This window comes from Pygocentrus nattereri, chromosome 9 (assembly GCF_015220715.1).
Source record: "Pygocentrus nattereri isolate fPygNat1 chromosome 9, fPygNat1.pri, whole genome shotgun sequence".
Lineage (NCBI taxonomy): Eukaryota > Metazoa > Chordata > Actinopteri > Characiformes > Serrasalmidae > Pygocentrus > Pygocentrus nattereri.
Window position 1 is genome coordinate 36,825,414 of NC_051219.1, and position 19,793 is coordinate 36,845,206.

At 39.8% G+C, this 19,793-nt stretch overlaps 1 protein-coding gene across 2 annotated transcripts in view; it reads left to right on the forward strand.

Moving 5' to 3' along the window:
* ephb2a (eph receptor B2a) overlaps positions 1–19,793 on the forward strand; it is a 72,280-nt gene that overhangs the window by 35,199 nt on the left and 17,288 nt on the right. For both annotated transcript variants that reach the window (XM_017709668.2, XM_017709676.2), the window contains exons 4-5: positions 12,089–12,244; positions 13,188–13,523. In XM_017709668.2, the coding sequence (XP_017565157.1) occupies positions 12,089–12,244; positions 13,188–13,523 (492 nt within the window). The remainder of the gene's footprint in view (positions 1–12,088; positions 12,245–13,187; positions 13,524–19,793) is intronic.

A 19,793-nucleotide genomic window follows, 5' to 3' on the forward strand; every position in this document is an offset into this window, starting at 1 on the left:
ATCTATGGCATCACTCAAAGAACACATTTTTTTAACAGTATAAATGTAGTGGTTAGGCTTGGGATAATCAAAAAATGAACGGTGTAGGAAGAATAAATGTTCCTAAATGGTTCTTGGCTTGGACATACGGTTCTAGGGGGAAAATGGCATTTATTTGGTGTAAACAAAAATACAACGTTTCTTTGCGCTTGTACAACATATTTAGAAAAGAATCATCCACTAAAAGAGTCTTAGGAAAGTGGTTTTTCTGTGACATCACTCCGAAGAACCTCTTTACAGTACACGCTAATATATTCAGTATTTATTTCCCCCTCTGACAGAGGCTCAAGTTTTCCTCCAGACTGTTCTAGTTATTTCATTTCTTGCCATTTCTTGATTTAAAGGGCAGCAAATGGCAAAGGACAACCTTATTCACTGGCTCTCGTCCATTGAGAGGTTGAAAGAGCAGTCGCTTTGACTTGATGTAGAATCACAGAAACCTTTTTAATCTAACTTTATGTACCTGTCCATTAGATTTGTGGCACTTCTTAGCTTTGAACTTTCCCAGCGTTTCAGTGAAAGGTCTTGCCAACTGAGACTCTCAGTATGACCCATCACGTCATGTACCGTACAGCGTACAGTCGGATTCATTTTCTTTCTTTTTTTCCCCAGCACCTGTAGGTCTCGGTAGCGCAACTCTTAGTTGGCAGGGAGGAGTGCTGATTGCAGTAGCTCATCCACATCACTCCACGCCGTCCCTCTGCATATTGCTGATGGACCAGCCTCTTTGTCAGTGTCATATTATGTGCCGTCGCCATTCACTCGGTGCCAGCGCTCTCTCCAGCAGCGCGGATGATGACTGACACTTTCGGATTCTGTTGTCAGGCACACAAAAGCAGCACAGAGCATCATGGATGTGCGATGTTGACACCACACAGCCAGCGCTGGACCGGGTGTCACAGTGTCACATAAAAGAACTTGTCGGGTTAACGCGGGGGCCTTTGTCTCAGGTAGAGGTTAGCAGATGGAGCTGACACCATTAATATTTACAACTCCAAATGAAATGAATACATTTCAACTGTCAGTCACGGCACAATGGAGGCAGTCAGCAGAAAACTGCTCCCCGGAGAGCTGTGTCTGAGGCGCAGGGGACTAATGAAATATTAACATCAAACACTACGAATGAATAAATAACAGCAAATCACTCTCGGAGCGAAATATCTGGCCTGTCTGCAAGTAAACTGGTTTTGACGCCTTAGACAAGCGCGTTTTTTCTCTTCTCTTTTTGTAATATTAGCCTGTATTCATAGTCAATAGTCTATGGAAATTGAGTTCTGCTGGGTGGATAGTGTACTAAACAAAGAACGTGAGATATGTAGCAAAATTCAGGAAGCAGAAGATGGAGTGTCTTTCAGTGGCATAAAACAGAACTTCTCCATGTGGACAACTTTCTGGAATGTTCAGGCCAGATCAAAAAATAAAGCTCAGCAAGCAGTCCGTCCTTGCTGAGCCACTTTTGAAGCCTTTCATGCCACGGCCACAATGGAAGGATTGTGGTCTGTGCTTTTTTCCCCCTTTTTTTGGGGGTCTATGGGTATCAGGTGCTAGCAGGAACTGGCCTGTCATGCAAACTGCTTAAGCAGAGATGAAATGAGGTCTATTTGACAGAAGATGCTTGTTCTGATTAAAATCAAAAATCCACAACACTCACTTCCTCTCGTATTTGGCAGGGGGTTCGGTGCTGAAATCTACATTTTGCCTCCCTGCGGGACGGACTTTCATCAGACTCCTACGGCGTGTTTAGTGTTGTGGCAAGGCCACCTTCTCACTAGACACAATAGAAGCGGTCAGGTTTTGTCATTGTAATGAGTTTGGCTGTGTTTTGAGGAAATGTCTTCTTCCTTCAAGACCACACAGCCCGGAATGTTCTCCAGCTTTCTCTTCATAAGCCGTGTCATTATTGGGATTCCAGACATTAGCCACGAAGAGCCTGTGAAAGAGCCTGTGAGGGACTCTGCTCTCTGGAGTCTTCCTCCCCTTTATGCTTGTGCCCTATGCTCGGATCTCGCATGTGTCTTGGAATGCTGCCCCATCATATTAGACCGTCATCTGCTGCTTTGCTCTGGACTGGCTATTCCTGCTGACCGCCAGGATCTCTCCATGCATTTTTGGGGCACGATTTCCATTCCAGTGCCTCCTAGCCCCCAGCCCATGAATCCTGCTGGATAATCCTTCGCTTCTGCGAAGAATTCAGGACTAATCTCGGAGTGCTCTCGCTTGATGATGAAAATCTGGTAGAATTCCCTCGGACATCGTCTGGAGTTAATGAGTGTGTCTGATGATGAAAACAAGATGATGCCTACAAAGCCAGGGTGCAGTGTTACAGTACGGCTTCCAGTGGGAAAAGATATCTAAATGTACAACAGATGTCACAAAAGAATCTACTTCTGTGTTTTTATGTTGCCAGAGTTACAAAAACAGACACGATTCTAAAGTCTGGCTGAAGATACTATTGAATAACAATACAGGAGCAGCTCTCCTGTGATTTGACTTTACAGCGCTTTGCAGAACTCCACCCCACCCTTTATGTATTACATTTCCAGTCAAAACAGCCTTTAGATACAATGTATTCATTTTTTTCAAGTGATGTTTCTGAGGAATTGTGTGTGTGTCTGTCTGTCTGCCCTGTGATGGACTGGCGACCTGTCCAGGGTGTATCCTGCCTTCCGCCCGATGAGCACTGGGATAGGCTCCAGCACCCCCTGCGACCCTGAGGGAGAAGCGGCTTAGAAAGTGTGTGTGTGTGTGTGTGTGTGTGTGTTTCTGAGGAGATTCGACATAATGAAGTAAGGATGTTGAAAGCTAAAAGAAAAGAAGTAAAACAAAAATAAAGTTACTAAAGTTACTAAAACGTTACTAAAAGTTAAGCAAAAAGTGGACTTGGACAATCTTGAAGACATGGAAGTCAACCAAAACTGTCACCATTAGATAAACAGTACATAAAGGAGAAGATCAAGCTCCACTCTTGCTTCAGATCTAAAAAAAAATCCATGTTTTTCTGTCCATCCTTCCAATGTGAGAAGACAACTCTGCTCTATGGGTCTAAATGGGTCTGGGGGCAGTCATGGGCTGGAGGTTAGGGGGGCAGTCATGGGCTGGAAATTAGGGAACCAGCCTTGTGACCGGAAGTTCAATCCCCTGAGCCGACAATGCGTGACTGAGGTGCCCTTGAGCAAGGCGTCTAATCCCCAAAAGCTGTGGATAGGGCTGCCCACCACTCCAGGCAAGTGTTCTCACTGCCCCTTAATGTGTGTGTATTCACTAGTGTGTATGTGGTGTTTCACTGCACAGATGGGTTAGATTGCGGAGGTGAAATTTCCCCATTCTGGGACTAATAAGGTTCACGTAATCTTGATCTTAAAAGGAAGTGTAGCTATCAGGAGGCCCTTATTGAAAAATAAGGAATTAAACAAACAAATAAACTGCTGGTGTTTTTAGATCAATGACCTGTCCAACCCAGAGTCCAGATGTTAGCATCATGTGTTTTGGAATGTGAGAAGCAGAAAATGCAACCAACTTCAAAGACTGAACTTTGGAGATTAGGAAAAATATCCCTACAGATTTCTATATGAAGCTACAAGGAAGTCTCCTGAAAATAATGCAAGCTGTAAAAAAGGCAAAAAGAGTGGACACATGACTAAAAAAATTAGAAATTGTATTTAGTTTTTGAGGCTCAGTGTAATTTTCTGTTAATTCTTTTCTGCTTTTTCCTGAATAAAGAAATAAATGAACAATCTCTACTTAAAGGCTGTTTTGACTGGAAATGAAATAAATGAAGGGTGATCAGTACTATATATTGAGAAGACTCCTGCCAAAACCACGCAATGGTGAAACTCTACTAGAGGTACAATTAAACAATAGACAAGCCGTTTCTTGTGTTTTCTTATGTGATACTGTAGGAATCAGCTACTGATACAATAACGCTCTAACCTATGTTATGGATATTATAGTCCTGCAATGTTGCCACTTTTTTAAGGTTTGTTGGCATTTGATCTAAACTTCAGGAATTCAGGCTGAGAATGAGGCTTCACTGTGGTGCGTGTGTGTGTATATGTGACAGGCATGTTCATCTCAGTACTGAGTGTCAGTACAGAGCTGTGGCAGCCATTGGGAGCTAGCTGGTCACATGGTGTCTGAAGCAGGCTGTCTGTGACAGCATTCTCACACTAGCTGGGTTTCAGGACCATGCAGCATTGTCTGTCTGCTTTATGTGTGCTGAGTGCCAGCCTGCCCTTACTGTCTGTCCATCTGTGTGCTTAATTTTCTTATTTACTGATAGTGAAGGAAGAAAATGCAGTAAATATCTTTGTCAGTTTTGTTTTTGTCATATTGACCACCCCTGTCTATACACACAACAAATACTTTTACAGTAAAAGAGCTCAAAAAGTAGGGTGGGTTGTATAATTATCACAATAAATTAGTTCACAATAAGCTTCTACTATGGGCACCAGGAGTACTTCTACAGCCCTGATCAGCCACACATACAGTATAAGATCTCACCCTGTTGGGAGATTCAGAGTTAGAATCACTATGATGCTGGAAATCCAATGTAATTGGCCCTTCGTAATGGGATGTAATACTGCACGGTGTGTGAAATATTGAATATAAAACTCAATGTCATAGTTTTAATCTATCCATAGTTGTACTGGTATTCTGTGTCTTATTCTATGGGAGTGACAATATAAATGCATTCAGGTTTGATACAGTTTGATTCTGAGGTCAGGATTCAGTTATGTTTTTTAATATTTCATGTCTTAAAATATCGCCAGAAGGAGAAGCAGCTTAGAAGATGTGTGTGTCTGTGTCTTAAAATCTTGATTATACAGAGCTTTAAATATGTACTAGATTGTTTTGCTCTGATAAATGAAAGTTCTCCAGCATTTTCAGCACCCGCTGTTCTGCACTCTAACACAACAAGCCCTCCAAAATCACCTCTAGAATTTGGACGAGACTTCAGAAATAAATAAATAAATAAATAAATAAAAATTTGAGCATGGGTTTGCACATAACATAACCCCCTCCCCTCAACCAACCCACTTTGAGGCCACCACACATCACACAGCATCTAAATATCTCAACCCATTCATTTTAATGATGTATGCACAGTCAGCGGCGACGCTAGGCGACTCAGATCATGGTTCGGTTTCTCAGTGTGTCACAGTGCAGCGCTCGCCTTTACTGTGTTAAAGCCATATCGAGACCACAGAAAGACATAGTAGGCGCCTGACGGGGCTTCAGATTTACAGAGAGAAAGGCCGTCAGTCTTTTAGATAAACAGACAAATGGTAATGGTGTGTTATCTCAGTTACCATTACCAGCCGAGTCTTTTGATAGTGAGCCGATACCGAGTGTGATCAGATTTATTCTGTACGAGTAGAGTGTAAAAATGAACACACCCTTGATGTTTATCAGCGCTTCTACTGCAACACATTCTGTGTAGTACAGCAGTACTCTGCTATGCAGTGCTTCACGGCATGGTGCTGCAGGACACGTCCAGAATGCAGTGGTCTTTACTCTGATATGATACACCCTGGTTCTTAGTTTTGTCAGTAGTTTTCATGAAAGATGGCAAAGGGGTGACCGTTGAAAGAGAATGAGAGGATACTGAGAATAATACACCCTTACTAATCAAACCCCAAACACTGCTTTGTCCTAACGGGAGTTACAGCAGAACATTCTGGGCCTCTTTTGAGTGAAAAAAAAACTCCCTGTATTTTTCCTGTATTACCTATTCCTACTTGAACACATACCAAACACTTGACTATATTAGGCTTTGGTAAAGGCTGTCTGTAGAGCAGAAGTAATAGGTGGTATTACTGTGCAGTTCAGTTAGTAAGGCTTTCCTCATTCCCATCCTCATCATATGTCATGGTTAGTTTTGTTCATTGCAAGACTTACAGAGCATTTACATCAACTGAGTAGCGCTTTTCACCATAGCAGCATGCAAACTGGTGTAAAGTGGCCTTTTATATTATAGTTTATGGCTTGTTGTTATCTATGCTATGCAGTACGGTGGGATTGCAGTAGAATGGGGTGCATGAATTCAGCTCGAGCACCAGCTGTTCTGTGCCTGTTTTGCTGCCCCCCTGTCCCACACTGACCCCGACCCCTATTCTACCGCCTTCAGCCATGTTCTGTGACACGTACAGCCTGAACAAAGGCTCAGGCCGGCCTTCTTCAGTGGCTCTTTGCTAGTTAGAATACATCAGGAACTCACCTGCTTCTTGTTGCAGAAGGGACATAACGGTGGGGATACGGTCACACATACTACGGGTTTATTGACATGAACCTTATAAGGTTTCGTGGGTCTGGCTGAGAGCCACTGTAGCTTGATTGTCAGACTGTGCTGCTGGATGATATGAAATGATATGCCCATGCAGAATCAGATTTTGTGTAAATCATTTGTGCCATAAACTGTAAAAATGTTTTGTCATATAGCAAGTAATTTAGCTGGTTTTACTTAATTTAAATAAATGTTTTAATTGATGATCAAAAGCAATATTTCATATCAATTCAAACTTCAAGAACACTTCAAATCAAATTTTGCCATGTTCCACTATATGCAGTGTAGTTTGTTGAAGTGATGGTTCATCAGTGCTTGTGAAAGTCACACTAATCGTGTGATGTCTGGAGCGGGAGGAGTAGTGAGTTGGATATTCTAAGTATTCTTGAGGCTAATGAAATGAACGAAATAATGGTAATAATAATATTGACTGTATGAGCTACAAATGACTCAGGGTTGAGATTTGTTTGAATTAAGCTCAAGTGTATACAAACATATGTTAAAAACCGTTGAAACCTAAAATGTCTTGTTATTGTTTTGTTTGTCTGTAGGTCTAATGTGATGAACAATTATTTTTATTTCTTTGGTTAAACAGGGCAGAAAAGTGTTCAGTCTTTCTTACGTAGTGTTTCTTCTCCAGTCCTGATATCAGTATAGAATTTCTAAGGATCTGATACCTATACTGCTCCAAACTTGTTTCTCTTTAAAAACTAACTTCAAAAGGAGCTATTTTTAATTGAGCACTTTCCTTAAAAGCAGGTATCTAAAGGCACCATGCTTGGGCTGCTCAATCAAACTGTGTACTATCCTACAAGGTCCAAACATTTTAAATGTAAAACTGCAGATTTAAAACAAAGAAATACAAATAAACTAAAAATAAAGAAATTGTAGATTCACTTTTCTGTGTTAATGTTGGGCTATGTCTGGCTACAGTTGTCATAACATGACCTACTTTGTGTTATGTTGTGCAGAGGGTTGGACACCGATACCTAGACTTTGATACCAATCGTGGAACAATCCCTTTTCAGTACTTTCTTTCAAATTACAGCCAAGGTGTGCCTTTAAGCTGGAATGTAGATGTTAGTATATTTAAGGATTACACTAAATGACAGACTAATCAAGTATTAGTCATCAGATCTTGAAATAACCATGCTTATTGGCTCAAAGATGCTTATAAGAGTGCTTAGGCATTGAAATTTGGTACTGATTCTGTTGTATTAAAGTCATTTTGTTGATACCATAAGTACTGAATTTAGATACCCTGTCTGATTTGTGCTACAAGCAGTTCTACAAGCAATTCTGTGATATTTCAGGCTAGATTTGTTACAGATTCAGAATGAATTGCTTTTTTAATATATAATATGAAATATCATGTTGACTGGTTTGTCTAGGACTTGAGCTGGAATGTCTTTTTAGTGTGTATAGCCATCCCTGTATAACCTGTATATTCACCTAATACATCATATTCACCTTACGGAGAGGCTGAGAGATGGCACAGTGATAAGGGGGTGGCGGTCTGTTCCTCATCCCCCATTAGGCTGCTTGCAGCATTAGAGTGCAGCAGGTTTGCAGAACACTTCTAATGGACATTAATATTTCTCCTGCTGCCTGCAACGCCGGAGAGAGTTACTCAGACATCTGTAGCTTCATGCTGAAGTAGGCCAAGGAAAGCAGTAGGGGGCAATGAGGAAACTCCGATATGGATTCCTCAAAGACGGCTGTGAGCTGTGATCTACGACACAACGCCTGCAATAGATTGCATCGATTACATTATATAATTACAGATGTCTAAGAGAGAGGCCTGCCGTGTCAGTCACTGCTGTGCTTGATGAGGGGAAAATAAAGAGCACAAGGCTTTTTGTCTGTCCAACATGTCTCACACTATTTAAACTCATTGGTACTGTAGTAACGTAACTGTGTATCAGGTCTGTAATAAGTTCTCCCCAGTGATGAAATATTTATGAAACTGTCAGAAGTTAAAGGATTTCACAGTACAACGTTATGGAGAATAGTGAATTTATATTTATTTAACTTTCATTTAGTGGAATTTGTTCCATGTGGAAAAGGGTACATGATACCGCTTTGAACATCTTTCTCATTACAAATTTGTGAATCAGGGAAGAGCTGTTTTAATATTTTACGACGTCAGGGACTCTTAGGATGCTAACTTGGAATGCTGTGTAGAATTTAAGAGAAATCTGTTTTAGCAAAGACTGGAGTGCCACCATATCTGCATATGATGCTCCACCAAATATGCAAAAGACTCAGACACCTAAATTAGATTTGAAAAGCTGTTTTATCGGGTCAAGCTTTTATTTGTGTTTATCTAACCTCTCTCTCTTTCTCTCTCTCTCTCTCTCTCTCTCTCTCTATATATATATATATATATATATATATATAATGTGTGTGTGTGTGTGTGTGTGTGTGTGTGTGTGTGTGTGTGTGTGTGTGTGTGTGTGTATGGTGTAACTGCAGCACAGTTTTTGGGGGTTTTTGTTTGGGTTTTTTTTGTTTCTTTTTCTTTTTTGTGCATAATTTAAACACTTTAGTTGCACTTTGCATAGTGTTGCATTGTGAACCAAACAAAAGAAATCCTCAAAAATTACTTTGACAAAAAACATTACATTAATCCTATTGCATATTGGGAATGTTCTTCCTTCTCCTGTAAATCAGCAGATATGTACATGAGCAATACTGGATGTATGACATTCCTCATGTACATATCTGCTGATGCCCACATAAAACAAATATAAAAAATGTAAATATTGTTTTATCACAGAAAACTCTAACTTTCATTTATGTTGGTTTACAAATGCAGTGAAATGAATAAAATGCTGACGTTAGCACTTTTTAAGCAAATATCTGCTGATACTGATGTGATTCCAGTATCATTGTGCGTCCCCTAATAGTGCCAGTTAAAGAGGTTCTTTGTCGTATATTAGCATTGTCAATGGGCGCTTTCATTTCACACACAGACTCAGAAATCATACACCAGCCAAAGGCTGCAAAAACTCTGGAACAGTATAAAAGGTCCCTCCCTCTCTTCTGGCAGAGTCTTATTGTCCATCTGCTCTTTAAACAGTCATGTTCTGAAATCTAGTACATAGCTTATATACCACTGGGATATTGCTTTACTCTCTCCCTCTTTTGTTGCTCTCAGCAGTACCACCAACATTAAATTCCATCCCCGTCCATTTGTGTTCCTGCCACTCAGCCCTCCGCCCGCTGAAGCATAACCAACACCTCGTTTTGGGCCTCCCTCTCTCTTTTAACTAACTGTGAAGTGAGAATATGTAAGCTTCATATTCCTCCTGGCAGAAAGCAAACGCCCTGTCATCAATCACAGGCTAAGAGAGCTAGCCAAGACTAATGTTGTACTGTCAGAACCACTGTGGGATATTAGCTTAATAGAATGAGCTTCATTGTACTCACTCATGCTCAGTGGGTTTTCGGGGAAGGGGTCTGCTGTGCACCTGCGGAAACCGTGTCACGTGTTTGAGCTGCCTTTGTTTGTCGCTATTACTACTGTATTACATGCAAGAACATACCCTAATAGTGTTTTTCTGAAGGGCTCAGTCTTCAGGTGATTGGTTTGTAATGAAGAGATGTAGGATTATGTCCTGCTGTCAATCAGCTGGGAGATGAACGGAGAATTCTTAAGAACATTTTATCGATCGCCCACCATGTTACATGTCACACCCTCCTACAAACTGCTTTCATATGGTGATCTTGTATAAATGTCAGCACTTGTCAATCAATAAGATCGACTTTTCATTAAAACAAACGCTCCCTGAACTCTATGTTTTCACTTTAGAGTCATAAGGTTCTGTCTGCGTTCTTATGTAGCACAATTACCTCTCATATCCAGGCCATTGTCTTTTCGATACTTTTGACTGAATGTTAAAATCGTAGTGTATTTGGAAATAGTCTTTTCTGGCATGGACCACATGGGATCTTTCATTCTGAGAGCTGTCTAAGTTAAATTACATGGATTTATATGTGAATGAACCCACAATGGACCGGAAACTTCACCACATTGTTTGAGATTCATACAAAATAATTCAATAAAATGTAGGTAACTATGAAGTCAATATAATACAGTGTAGTACACTGTTTCCTGCCACTCAGCCCTCCGCCCGCTGAAGCATAACCAACGCCTCTTTTGGGCCTCCTCTCTACGATGAAACTGAGGATGTGGCTTGTGAAACCTCGCAGATCAATAACATATGCATGTTGATTAACATATATCCATTTGAGAATTATGAAAAATCAAGAAACAAGTGCCATAACAGGTGAATCTGTCGTACTACTTCTGTATCAGAATTTGATGCAATAGGGAAATTTATTGTACTATATACACTACATGTATATGATGTATATGATAAGCAGCATGATGATAAGATAAATATATTTTGCCATATCATTTATAATGGGGGAAAAGCTGTATGATAAAAACAAGAGGCTCCAACATGTTTATTTACAAATATATATTTACTGTAGAACATCAGAAATATTCTCTCTCTCTCTCTCTCTCTGTCTCTCTGCTATTTGTACTTCTGCTTCTGCCTGTCTCTGCAATTATTCTCAGTAAATGTTTAAAATGTACTTTTATTTACTTTTCTTAGCTAGGTTAGCTAATGTATTGTGGTATTCTGGTAGCCAGCTTGCTGCTTTGCTGATAAGGTAATTTAGCTAATTGCCCTGGATATTAGTTAGCACACTGGCTAACTAACACCAGCTAAATGAGGAATGTCAATGTGTTAACTTTAGTGTTTCATTTTCAGCAGCTCATAACATTCAAAGGTGTCCATGTTACCAAATATTGATCCTTGAACTGAGACTTTATTTAGATAGTTCCCTGTTTTGTAGAGATGATAATTTAGTTAGCTGGATACCAAATACCTAACCAAGCTAACTACCCTACTTAGCTAGCTAACATTAGTAAACGCTAGCTAAATAGCTGCTTCTAAACTGAAAAAACCCTATTTTTTAAATTAGTCATAGTAGTGTGAATATTACAAGCCTCTTGAATTACTTTTTGCTGTTAAGACTTCTTACTAAGTCGTTTTAAAAGTCTACAGGTCATTTAACTAGTGCTTCATATCCAAGCTACTACCTGTAAAGTGCTTATAGCTGAGCTTGAGCACATTAAGCGGCGTCAGAACCCTGAGACACTAACTGAGTGCCATTTTTGGGAAGGAAACGCTTACTTTTTTAAAATACAGACTCTAAGATGCTTGTTTTTATTTTCTCCACAACAACCATAATCAGCACCAAATGATACTCAAGCTCGCACACAGTGTCAAAGCACTACATAAGTAGGAATTGTCACGTTCCCAGTGGAAAAACATTCTGTGTGATACAAGTTATTGTGCTTTTGGGTGTTGGCTGGAAAAATAATGCATCTGGAATTTCTCATGGCCTTTGTCAGCGTGCTCAGATATTTCTGAGTGGCGCTTTGCTCTTTGTGTGTCAAACAAAAGCAGAACAGTGAGAGGCCTGGCTGCCCAGCAGCACCAGAGGCCCATAAGAGTGAACTGTGATATGCCTTTCAATCTTCGCCTGCCTGTCTATGGGATTTCAGACAGATTAATAAAAAAAAAAAAAACAACAACATCCTAACATTTGACACTTTTCTTCTTGACTAAGGCACTCTATTCCGTCTAATAATAGTGTCGGAACAGACAATGGGGAATAACAGTTTTGCAGAAAGTCTGCGGAAGTTCTAGCACTTTACAGTATTTTCTATATCTGTCTTTCACCCAGCATGCTCCTCTGGATTCTTCAAACCATCCCAGGGAGACCAGCAGTGCCTGCAGTGTCCCATGAACAGCCGCACCACCAATGAGGGAGCCACCAACTGCGTCTGCCGCAATGGCTACTACCGGACGGACTCGGACCCTGCACAGATGCCCTGCACAAGTATGCCCACGTGCTAAATGCTTTTATTTAGTACTTTGTTTGCAATAAATCAAGCATGCCTCTTATTTTGGGTTTAAAATCTGAAAGCAAAATGTGTTTCTTGAAGTGGAGAGCTTCAAAGTAGAACAAAAAAACAACAGTGTGCTCTACAGCCACATCTGTTTAATGCAGAAATCTCTAAATCCTCAAGTAATTCATATAGCATATGCATGAGCATGCAGAGCTGTGCTGTTTCATCTTCAGATGCGGTTGCCCTTTTTAGGAGCTGTAGTTAGTGGACCTGGAGTACTTTGAATGAGAATGTCACTCTTTGGTGCCAAAGAAATAAAAGCTTCTTCGCGATTTGCATAATTCCCTGTCCTTTTTAGGAGAGCAGGCATTTGTGAATAAGAGTAGCTCTCTGATACCGGTCTTAATCTGAGTGCTTCAGATGAGGGAAGAGGGGGAATACTTTTCTCTGAGTGTTGCTTTGCATTATAATAAACACAATGCTCTTTTCATCACGTCGCACATATAAGAGTTAACAAAAAAAAGCTAGATTACTTTGATTTCACCCTTACTAATGGAGCAATCATAATGGACTGAATGAAAGAAAATGAGCTCATAAAGACAGGAGTGTTCTAAGTAGACCATGTTGATCATGTATCAACTTGCATTGCATTGATTGTCCCATTCAAAATTCCTTGGCAATATTAATACAGCATCTTGCACATTTGAGGGATATTTGAAATGATGTGCCCAATTCAGCATGTTCTGTAAGGATCCTGAGCATCAAGTCATAATTTATGGCCCTTCTCCACTCTGGCGTAGCTCAGATGTGTGAGCATAACGGCAGTGATCCGTAGACCCAGCTCCCCAGGGTACAGCTGCCTTTCTCCCAGAATGCCCTCAAGAGGCTGTGGTCCGGCTTGCTGACAAGGCGTTTTCACTGTGTTTTCCACAGCCGTGCCCTCCGCCCCACAGAGGGTGATCTCCAGCGTGAATGAGACGTCACTGAGGCTGGAATGGAGCCCCCCACGGGAGAGCGGCGGCCGCGAGGACGTTGTCTACAACATCATCTGCAAGAGCTGCGGCTCAGGCCGTGGGGCCTGCACACGCTGCGGGGACAACGTCCAGTTCGTCCCACGGCAGCTGGGCCTGACCGAACCCCGTGTCCACATCAGCGACTTGCTGGCACACACGCAGTACACCTTCGAGATCCAGGCCGTCAACGGCGTCTCTGACCAGAGCCCTTACTCACCACAGTTCGCCTCCGTGAACATCACCACCAACCAGGCTGGTAAGCAACTATGCTGGCTATTTAAAGTGATGGTTCTTACTCCATACATTGTTCATCAAGACATGTTGGGTTTTTGCAGTTTGACACTTTAGTTTTGTACTATAGCTCCCTTACTCATTAGCAAGTGGTATAGATGTTATCTAGGTTGCCCAATCCCATTTCTAATTTTTACCCCTTACCTATTGTAACATTGCCCCTTCAAACTGAGAGATAATGGGTAGTGGTCGAAATCTTCCCCTACAAAATGGGACAAATGGGATAAAAAAGAAAAGTACTTCATTAACAGGGTACTAGCGGTGCTTTGTAGTCGACCCTGCCAGTCTACAGTGACAGCAGAGGGGGGTAAAATTTATTGCACACCCCTAATTTTTCAGTGAAACGAAGCTTATTGCTAGCTTCTTGTTCCATGCATCACCATACTACTAATTATTTTTTTTATGCTTGTTATAAAGAAACGAACCAAAATACATGGACACAGTAGAAAATTGAGGTAATACAGTAGTTTTGTATCTTACATTAGTGGGTTTCTTTGGTCGCTTGTGCAGCCAGTGTTTCCTTTTTTTTCTCGTAACACTCAGTTTAAGAGTGTGCTACCGAAAAACCTCCGTTTGGAGGGCCATGTAGTCATGACACTTCACCCTACCTCTCTATTGCAGCAAAAATTCTGACACCCTACCCCTAGGCCTGAACACACAAAACAGGGTGAGGGCTAAGTGGTAGGGGCAAGGAGTGAAATGGGATTGGGCACTACTTCTGTAATGATTACTCGATTAAATGCAGTCATTCAATTCTCATTACACTAAGAATGAGAATCATTTTCTTACACTAAGAAACTGAGGCTGATGGACACATATTTATGCATTTTTTTGCCACATAATGGTTTATTTGTTTTCAAAGGCTTCATCTTTTTTAATAAACTCTTTTATAATCTTCAAAATGCTTTGCATAATATGTCATTGTTAAGCCCATTATTGTTATTTGAGGATTAAGAAAAAAAAACACAGTTTGCTTGATAACTTATATAATTGATAGTGACAGCCCTACTATTATCTGCAAAAATAGATAAGTGCACAGCTTGCAGTCAAAATGAATTGCTCACACTGATGTTCAGCAACTATTTTTGATGTGCTTATCCTGCCTGTTCACTTAAAAGAGGAAAAGCACAAGAAATGACAGATATTCCAGCAAGCCAATGCAAGATGCACATTTCAGTGGGAGAAAATCGCATATAATTTAAAATTCATTGAGATCTTGGGGAGAAAAAAAAATGATTGAATAGTTTGTAAACAGCAGTGAAGAATGAGTGGGAAGCAGTTCTTTTAAATCATACTTAAAAGAAAACTTTAGGAAAGTATGACAAAGCAATGTGAGGTTGTATTCCAGATTGAATAAAGTACAAAATCCTGATAAACATAACACTGTCAAAAAGAAATGCTCAAAGCTTGTTTTTCATAAGGATCACTGATAAAAAAAAATAAGGCACAATAAGAAATACGTGGGTAAGTGTCCATCAGTTTCATTCTGTCATTCAAAATTGATAGAATCATGCCATTGTCACCCAAAGTGTCAAATAATGAATTGACGATAATAGCTGTCATTGGATCACAGATTAAATAAAATATAAAATATACAGCAATATAATAATAATAATGATAATAATAATAATAATAATAATAATAATAATAATAATAATAATAATAATAATAACATTAATAATCAGCTGTTTAGAAAATTTTGATCTAGATTTAATAAATGCATTAAACAAACAATGCTCCCAAACAACACCTTTAAATGTTTACAAAGCTGCCTATCAGGTGGGACTGGGATTTCATACTCTGCACAGCTCTTCCTCTTCCCTCTTCACTTCCTGCTAAACTGCTATTGCTAAATAGCCTGCATTAGCATTAACAGGTTTTCATTAGCATTAACAGGTTTTCTTACCAGTCTAGAAGAAATGTTGCAAGTTCAACATCAAACTTTATGCCTTTACTCATGAAGAGCTGCCTCCAGCAGTGGAAAGCAATTCCAGTGTTAACTCTTGTTTTGCTTCTACTTATGTCATCTCTTTTCTTTGCTACTGAACATAGTTTCTTGCTGAGAGCAGGCAAGGTCAAATATTTGAGGTATTTTGATTATTTAGGCATGCAGTTTTGCATGATGCCAATTGGTAATGTATAAGCTTCCATTACATGTTAGGCAGATAAACTTTATAACTTCCAAAAAGTATAGCATTGAAGCAAAATTGGGACATCAAAGTATATGGACAATGGAAAAGGGTTATACATTAGATTTTTTTCTTGACTAATCCCTATAGTTAATTTTTGGAAATGTTTACACTTACAATTTTGGAAGTTTGTTTACACTTTGTTTATGTATCAAGATCACAGGCCTTTGCTGTACAATCATTAAGACTTCCAACCACCATGCTTTGGTTCGTAAGACAGTTTACTGTTTCAACCACTGTTACAACTGCATAAGCGAGCTATCTTGCACTCTCATTTTTCAACACCTGATCATACATCCTATTTCCTTATGTTTGTGAGAGCGGAGTGGCAGTTCACACTGTTCTCATCATATTGCCGGGTGCGAGGATTGAAAAAAGTCAGGAGAATGCAGCCGTTCAAAGGAGCATAATAGAGTTTAATAGAGCATTTTAATGAGAGCTCTGCCCCTGGTTGTAATGCTGTGAACTCGCTGGCCTTGGCACTGCAGGCTGTGGCTCCACCGGTGTGCCTGTCAGCCCACATTACTGCCTCAGTGCTGCTGTGAAACTGCACCTCACACCACCAGCCTCCACTAAACTCAGAGAGAGTCGAATGCCAGGCCCTGCTAGTCAGCTAGAGCCACGGCCAGAGGCTGGTCCAGCCAGCAGGAGGCCTGCTCTAAACAACATGGGGGAGATATAAACTTCCTCTCTCAGGGACATATTAATGCAGTTGCTCTGAGAAACAGAGAACTTAATGATTCTTAGGGAATGCTGAATGCGTGTACATAAAGTTGCAGATGGGCCGAGGTAAGCAAACATGAAAATGCAGCCCAATGCAGCACAATGAAATGTTTTGATGTAAAACAGCACAGAAAAGGGTTTACAGGCTTTGAGAAGTTGCTTCTTTGCAGAGTTTCTCAACAACATTTCTGCAGATGTTTCAGCTGCGGCATATGCATGTTATTAGTGCTTATGTTTACGTTTGTTGTTTAATTTCTTTCCGGATTGTTTAACTCTTTTAGATGGTAGCCATACAATTTGATTTACATCTGAACTGAAGGTCTCAAACTAGATTTCTGTCTTCTTAGCTAAGCAAGCAAGTCATGGTTTCTAAAATTCCATCCATCCATCCATCCATCCATCCATCCATCCATCCATCCATCCATTTTCTAAGCCGCTTCTCCGTCAGCGGGGGTGCTGGAGCCTATCCCAGCAGTCATTGGGCAGAAGGCAGGATGCACCCTGGACAGGTCGCCAGTCCATCGCAGGGCGTTTCTAAAATTGCTTTGATTATATTTTGTGAGGGTCAGTTGTACTTTTTTGATATCAGGAAAACGGTCTGTACAACAGTCTTTGTGGAGAGATGTGAATTGTTCCTCCCCTCATTGCTCACTTGCAGCTCAGTGGAAAGTCACAACATTTCACATACGCATGCACAGAGGCAACAGTGACCCTGTTAATCTGACAACAGAGTTACAGAGAAAATATTTTATATGAACGTATTCATTAAATGCATTTAGAAGTTATATCAGAGCTGTTGGTCATTTCAATGAAAAAGTGTTGCTATGAATTTATTTATGTTGGTTCCACATAGATGAAACACTCAGTGCACAATTCTTACCAAAGTAAAATTTATGAGAGTAACTGTGTTGATGTAACGTATTTAATGCATGTGGAGCCAATGTACACATTTGAATCAAGTAATAATAATAATAAATTACATTTATAATAGCACCTTTCACAAACCCAAGGTCGCTTCACATAGCATGGGCAGGAAAAAAAACAACAACATTCAAACAGTACATTCAAAGCAACACTTTTTTTCGGTGTAGGGGCAGAAAGAGGCTGCAATCATAGTGTTGTTCTCCTCTCCCATCACGTTCTCTCCTAATATCTAATTCATTTTGTTTGAGTGTATTGCTTAAAAGCCCTGCGATGTTTAGTTTACATTTTAAAGAATGCCCACATAATGTATAGGTTCTATGAAAAACACTGAAATTAGTAAAAGGGTCACTCTACAGAAACGTCCACTTTTTGTCTATCCAAATGCGTCATTGGTGCTACACATAAGAAAGGTGACACCAAAGACATTTTGAGTGAAAAATACATTTTACAAAATGGCTGCAACAAATATCCAGTAAAATATGTAATTGAATCCATTTCTGTTTTTTTCACAATTACCTATGAAATCATGAACTAAATGAGCAAATTTCTGTTTACTGAAAAGACACAATGGACTTACCATGTGCTTTTCTTCATAGATCTTCAGAAAACAGGTAAAAGGAAGTCATCAGTGTGATTTCTATTTCAAAATAGTGTTTTTATGCGGTAACACCAGTTACAGACACTGCTCCTGTGGACTAGACCTGCCATTATATATTTTATAATACTTATTTGGCATTTGTTTTTTTTATGTCATTTAAATCATATATTTCATGGCCATGTACAGTTGACTGCAGTTGAAAATTGCAGAAAAACATGGTTTTAGCTCAAAGTATGGCCTCACCCTTTACACATGACTGTGAGGACGAGCACTTCAGTGGTGCTTGGAATTCTATATAATAGAGTTAAAAACCAGTATTGTTCAATGAATGGCTCGATTGTTGTAATTATTAAAATAACTTATTCTTTTATTTTAAAATAGAAATACATTGTAATCCTGACCTGTTTTTCAAGAGTAATGTATCTGTAAACGCTAGGGACACAAAAATGGATGTTTCCGTGGAATGACATCATGCAAAGGTTCTTTAGACCTTTCAAAGTTTTTTTCAAACTCACAAATCTCTTTTTCAGATATGGTCCTTCAGGGAACATTGTGACATTGAACCCTTTATGGTACCTTTTTTTAAGAGTGTAGCTCTGGAACTTTATCTGATAATAATAAAACCAATGAAAAACCAAACCAAGTTAGGCTACTATGGCTGCCAGTTATGCTGTCCTGTTCCACACACAGGGTCTAGCGTGCTCCTCAGGGTCAAACTGTGCTTTTAACACAGAACACTGCAACACCAATAGTGGAAACATACTTTCTAGCTAACTGTTATGCAAGAGAAAAATGCTTACTGCTCTCAGTGCAGTCATGCGTTCCCTACTAGTGTTTATGTGTAAATTACTATTGATTACTAGTAGTGAAACACAGCTTATTCAGTTTAATAGACCCACTAGAGCAAATTCACAAAGCATCTAAAATTTACATGCACTGCCAAACACAAGGATTTAGCAAGGAGTGCCTACAAATGGATTATTATCATTAGCATTGGGAAATCGCTTCTGCTGTGTTTCGGTAAATGCCTACGGCAAAGTTCATACCTTCTGGAGTCCTTCCAGCATTTGAAGTTAGTATTTCCTCCCATATACTATTAAAACCACTTACCTGCCTGTTTGAGAAACATTATATGACATGTAGGTATATACAATAAAGTCTTCTTTATTAGAAATGGTTTAAAGCTTGATTAACTAGGATATTACTTTGTCTTTCACCACAGTGGAAAGTCTCTATGTGAGCAGAAAGATTCGCAAATCTTTAACAGATGGAAACTCTCATAATTGGCTCCTCTGGTTCTGTTGCAGAATACCGCAAGGACATATGAATTTGTGTTTTTTAATGTTAAAGCACTGCTCGGTTTCTCATAAACCGAAGGCAGCAAGAGAAGCTGAGTGACAGAGTTCCGCTTACGGCACTCATGGAAAATGGATCACTTGAGCAGAGCTGAACGAGTTGGGGAAATATGAAAGCTCTTTAGATTTAAAGCTGTATACATGTGGATCTTTCTGTCGCTGAAGAGCTGCCATTTCACTGCTTCAAAACCACGAGGAAAGCTGAGAACAGTTAGACTCAGATGCAGAATTTAATGCTGCCCATATGATTGGCACTGTAATCATTACTTAGTCACACGTGAAAATGTATTTCTTTTTCATGAAGGTTGTTATCAGTCCATGTGATGAACAGAATTTGAGAAGTGTCTTTCCAAGTCGCTTTTTATTTCTGACATATCCTCTTTCACGTTTCTATAACAGTAACCAGAATAAACCCTGTAGTCAGACACGTCTTGCCTAAACAGGAC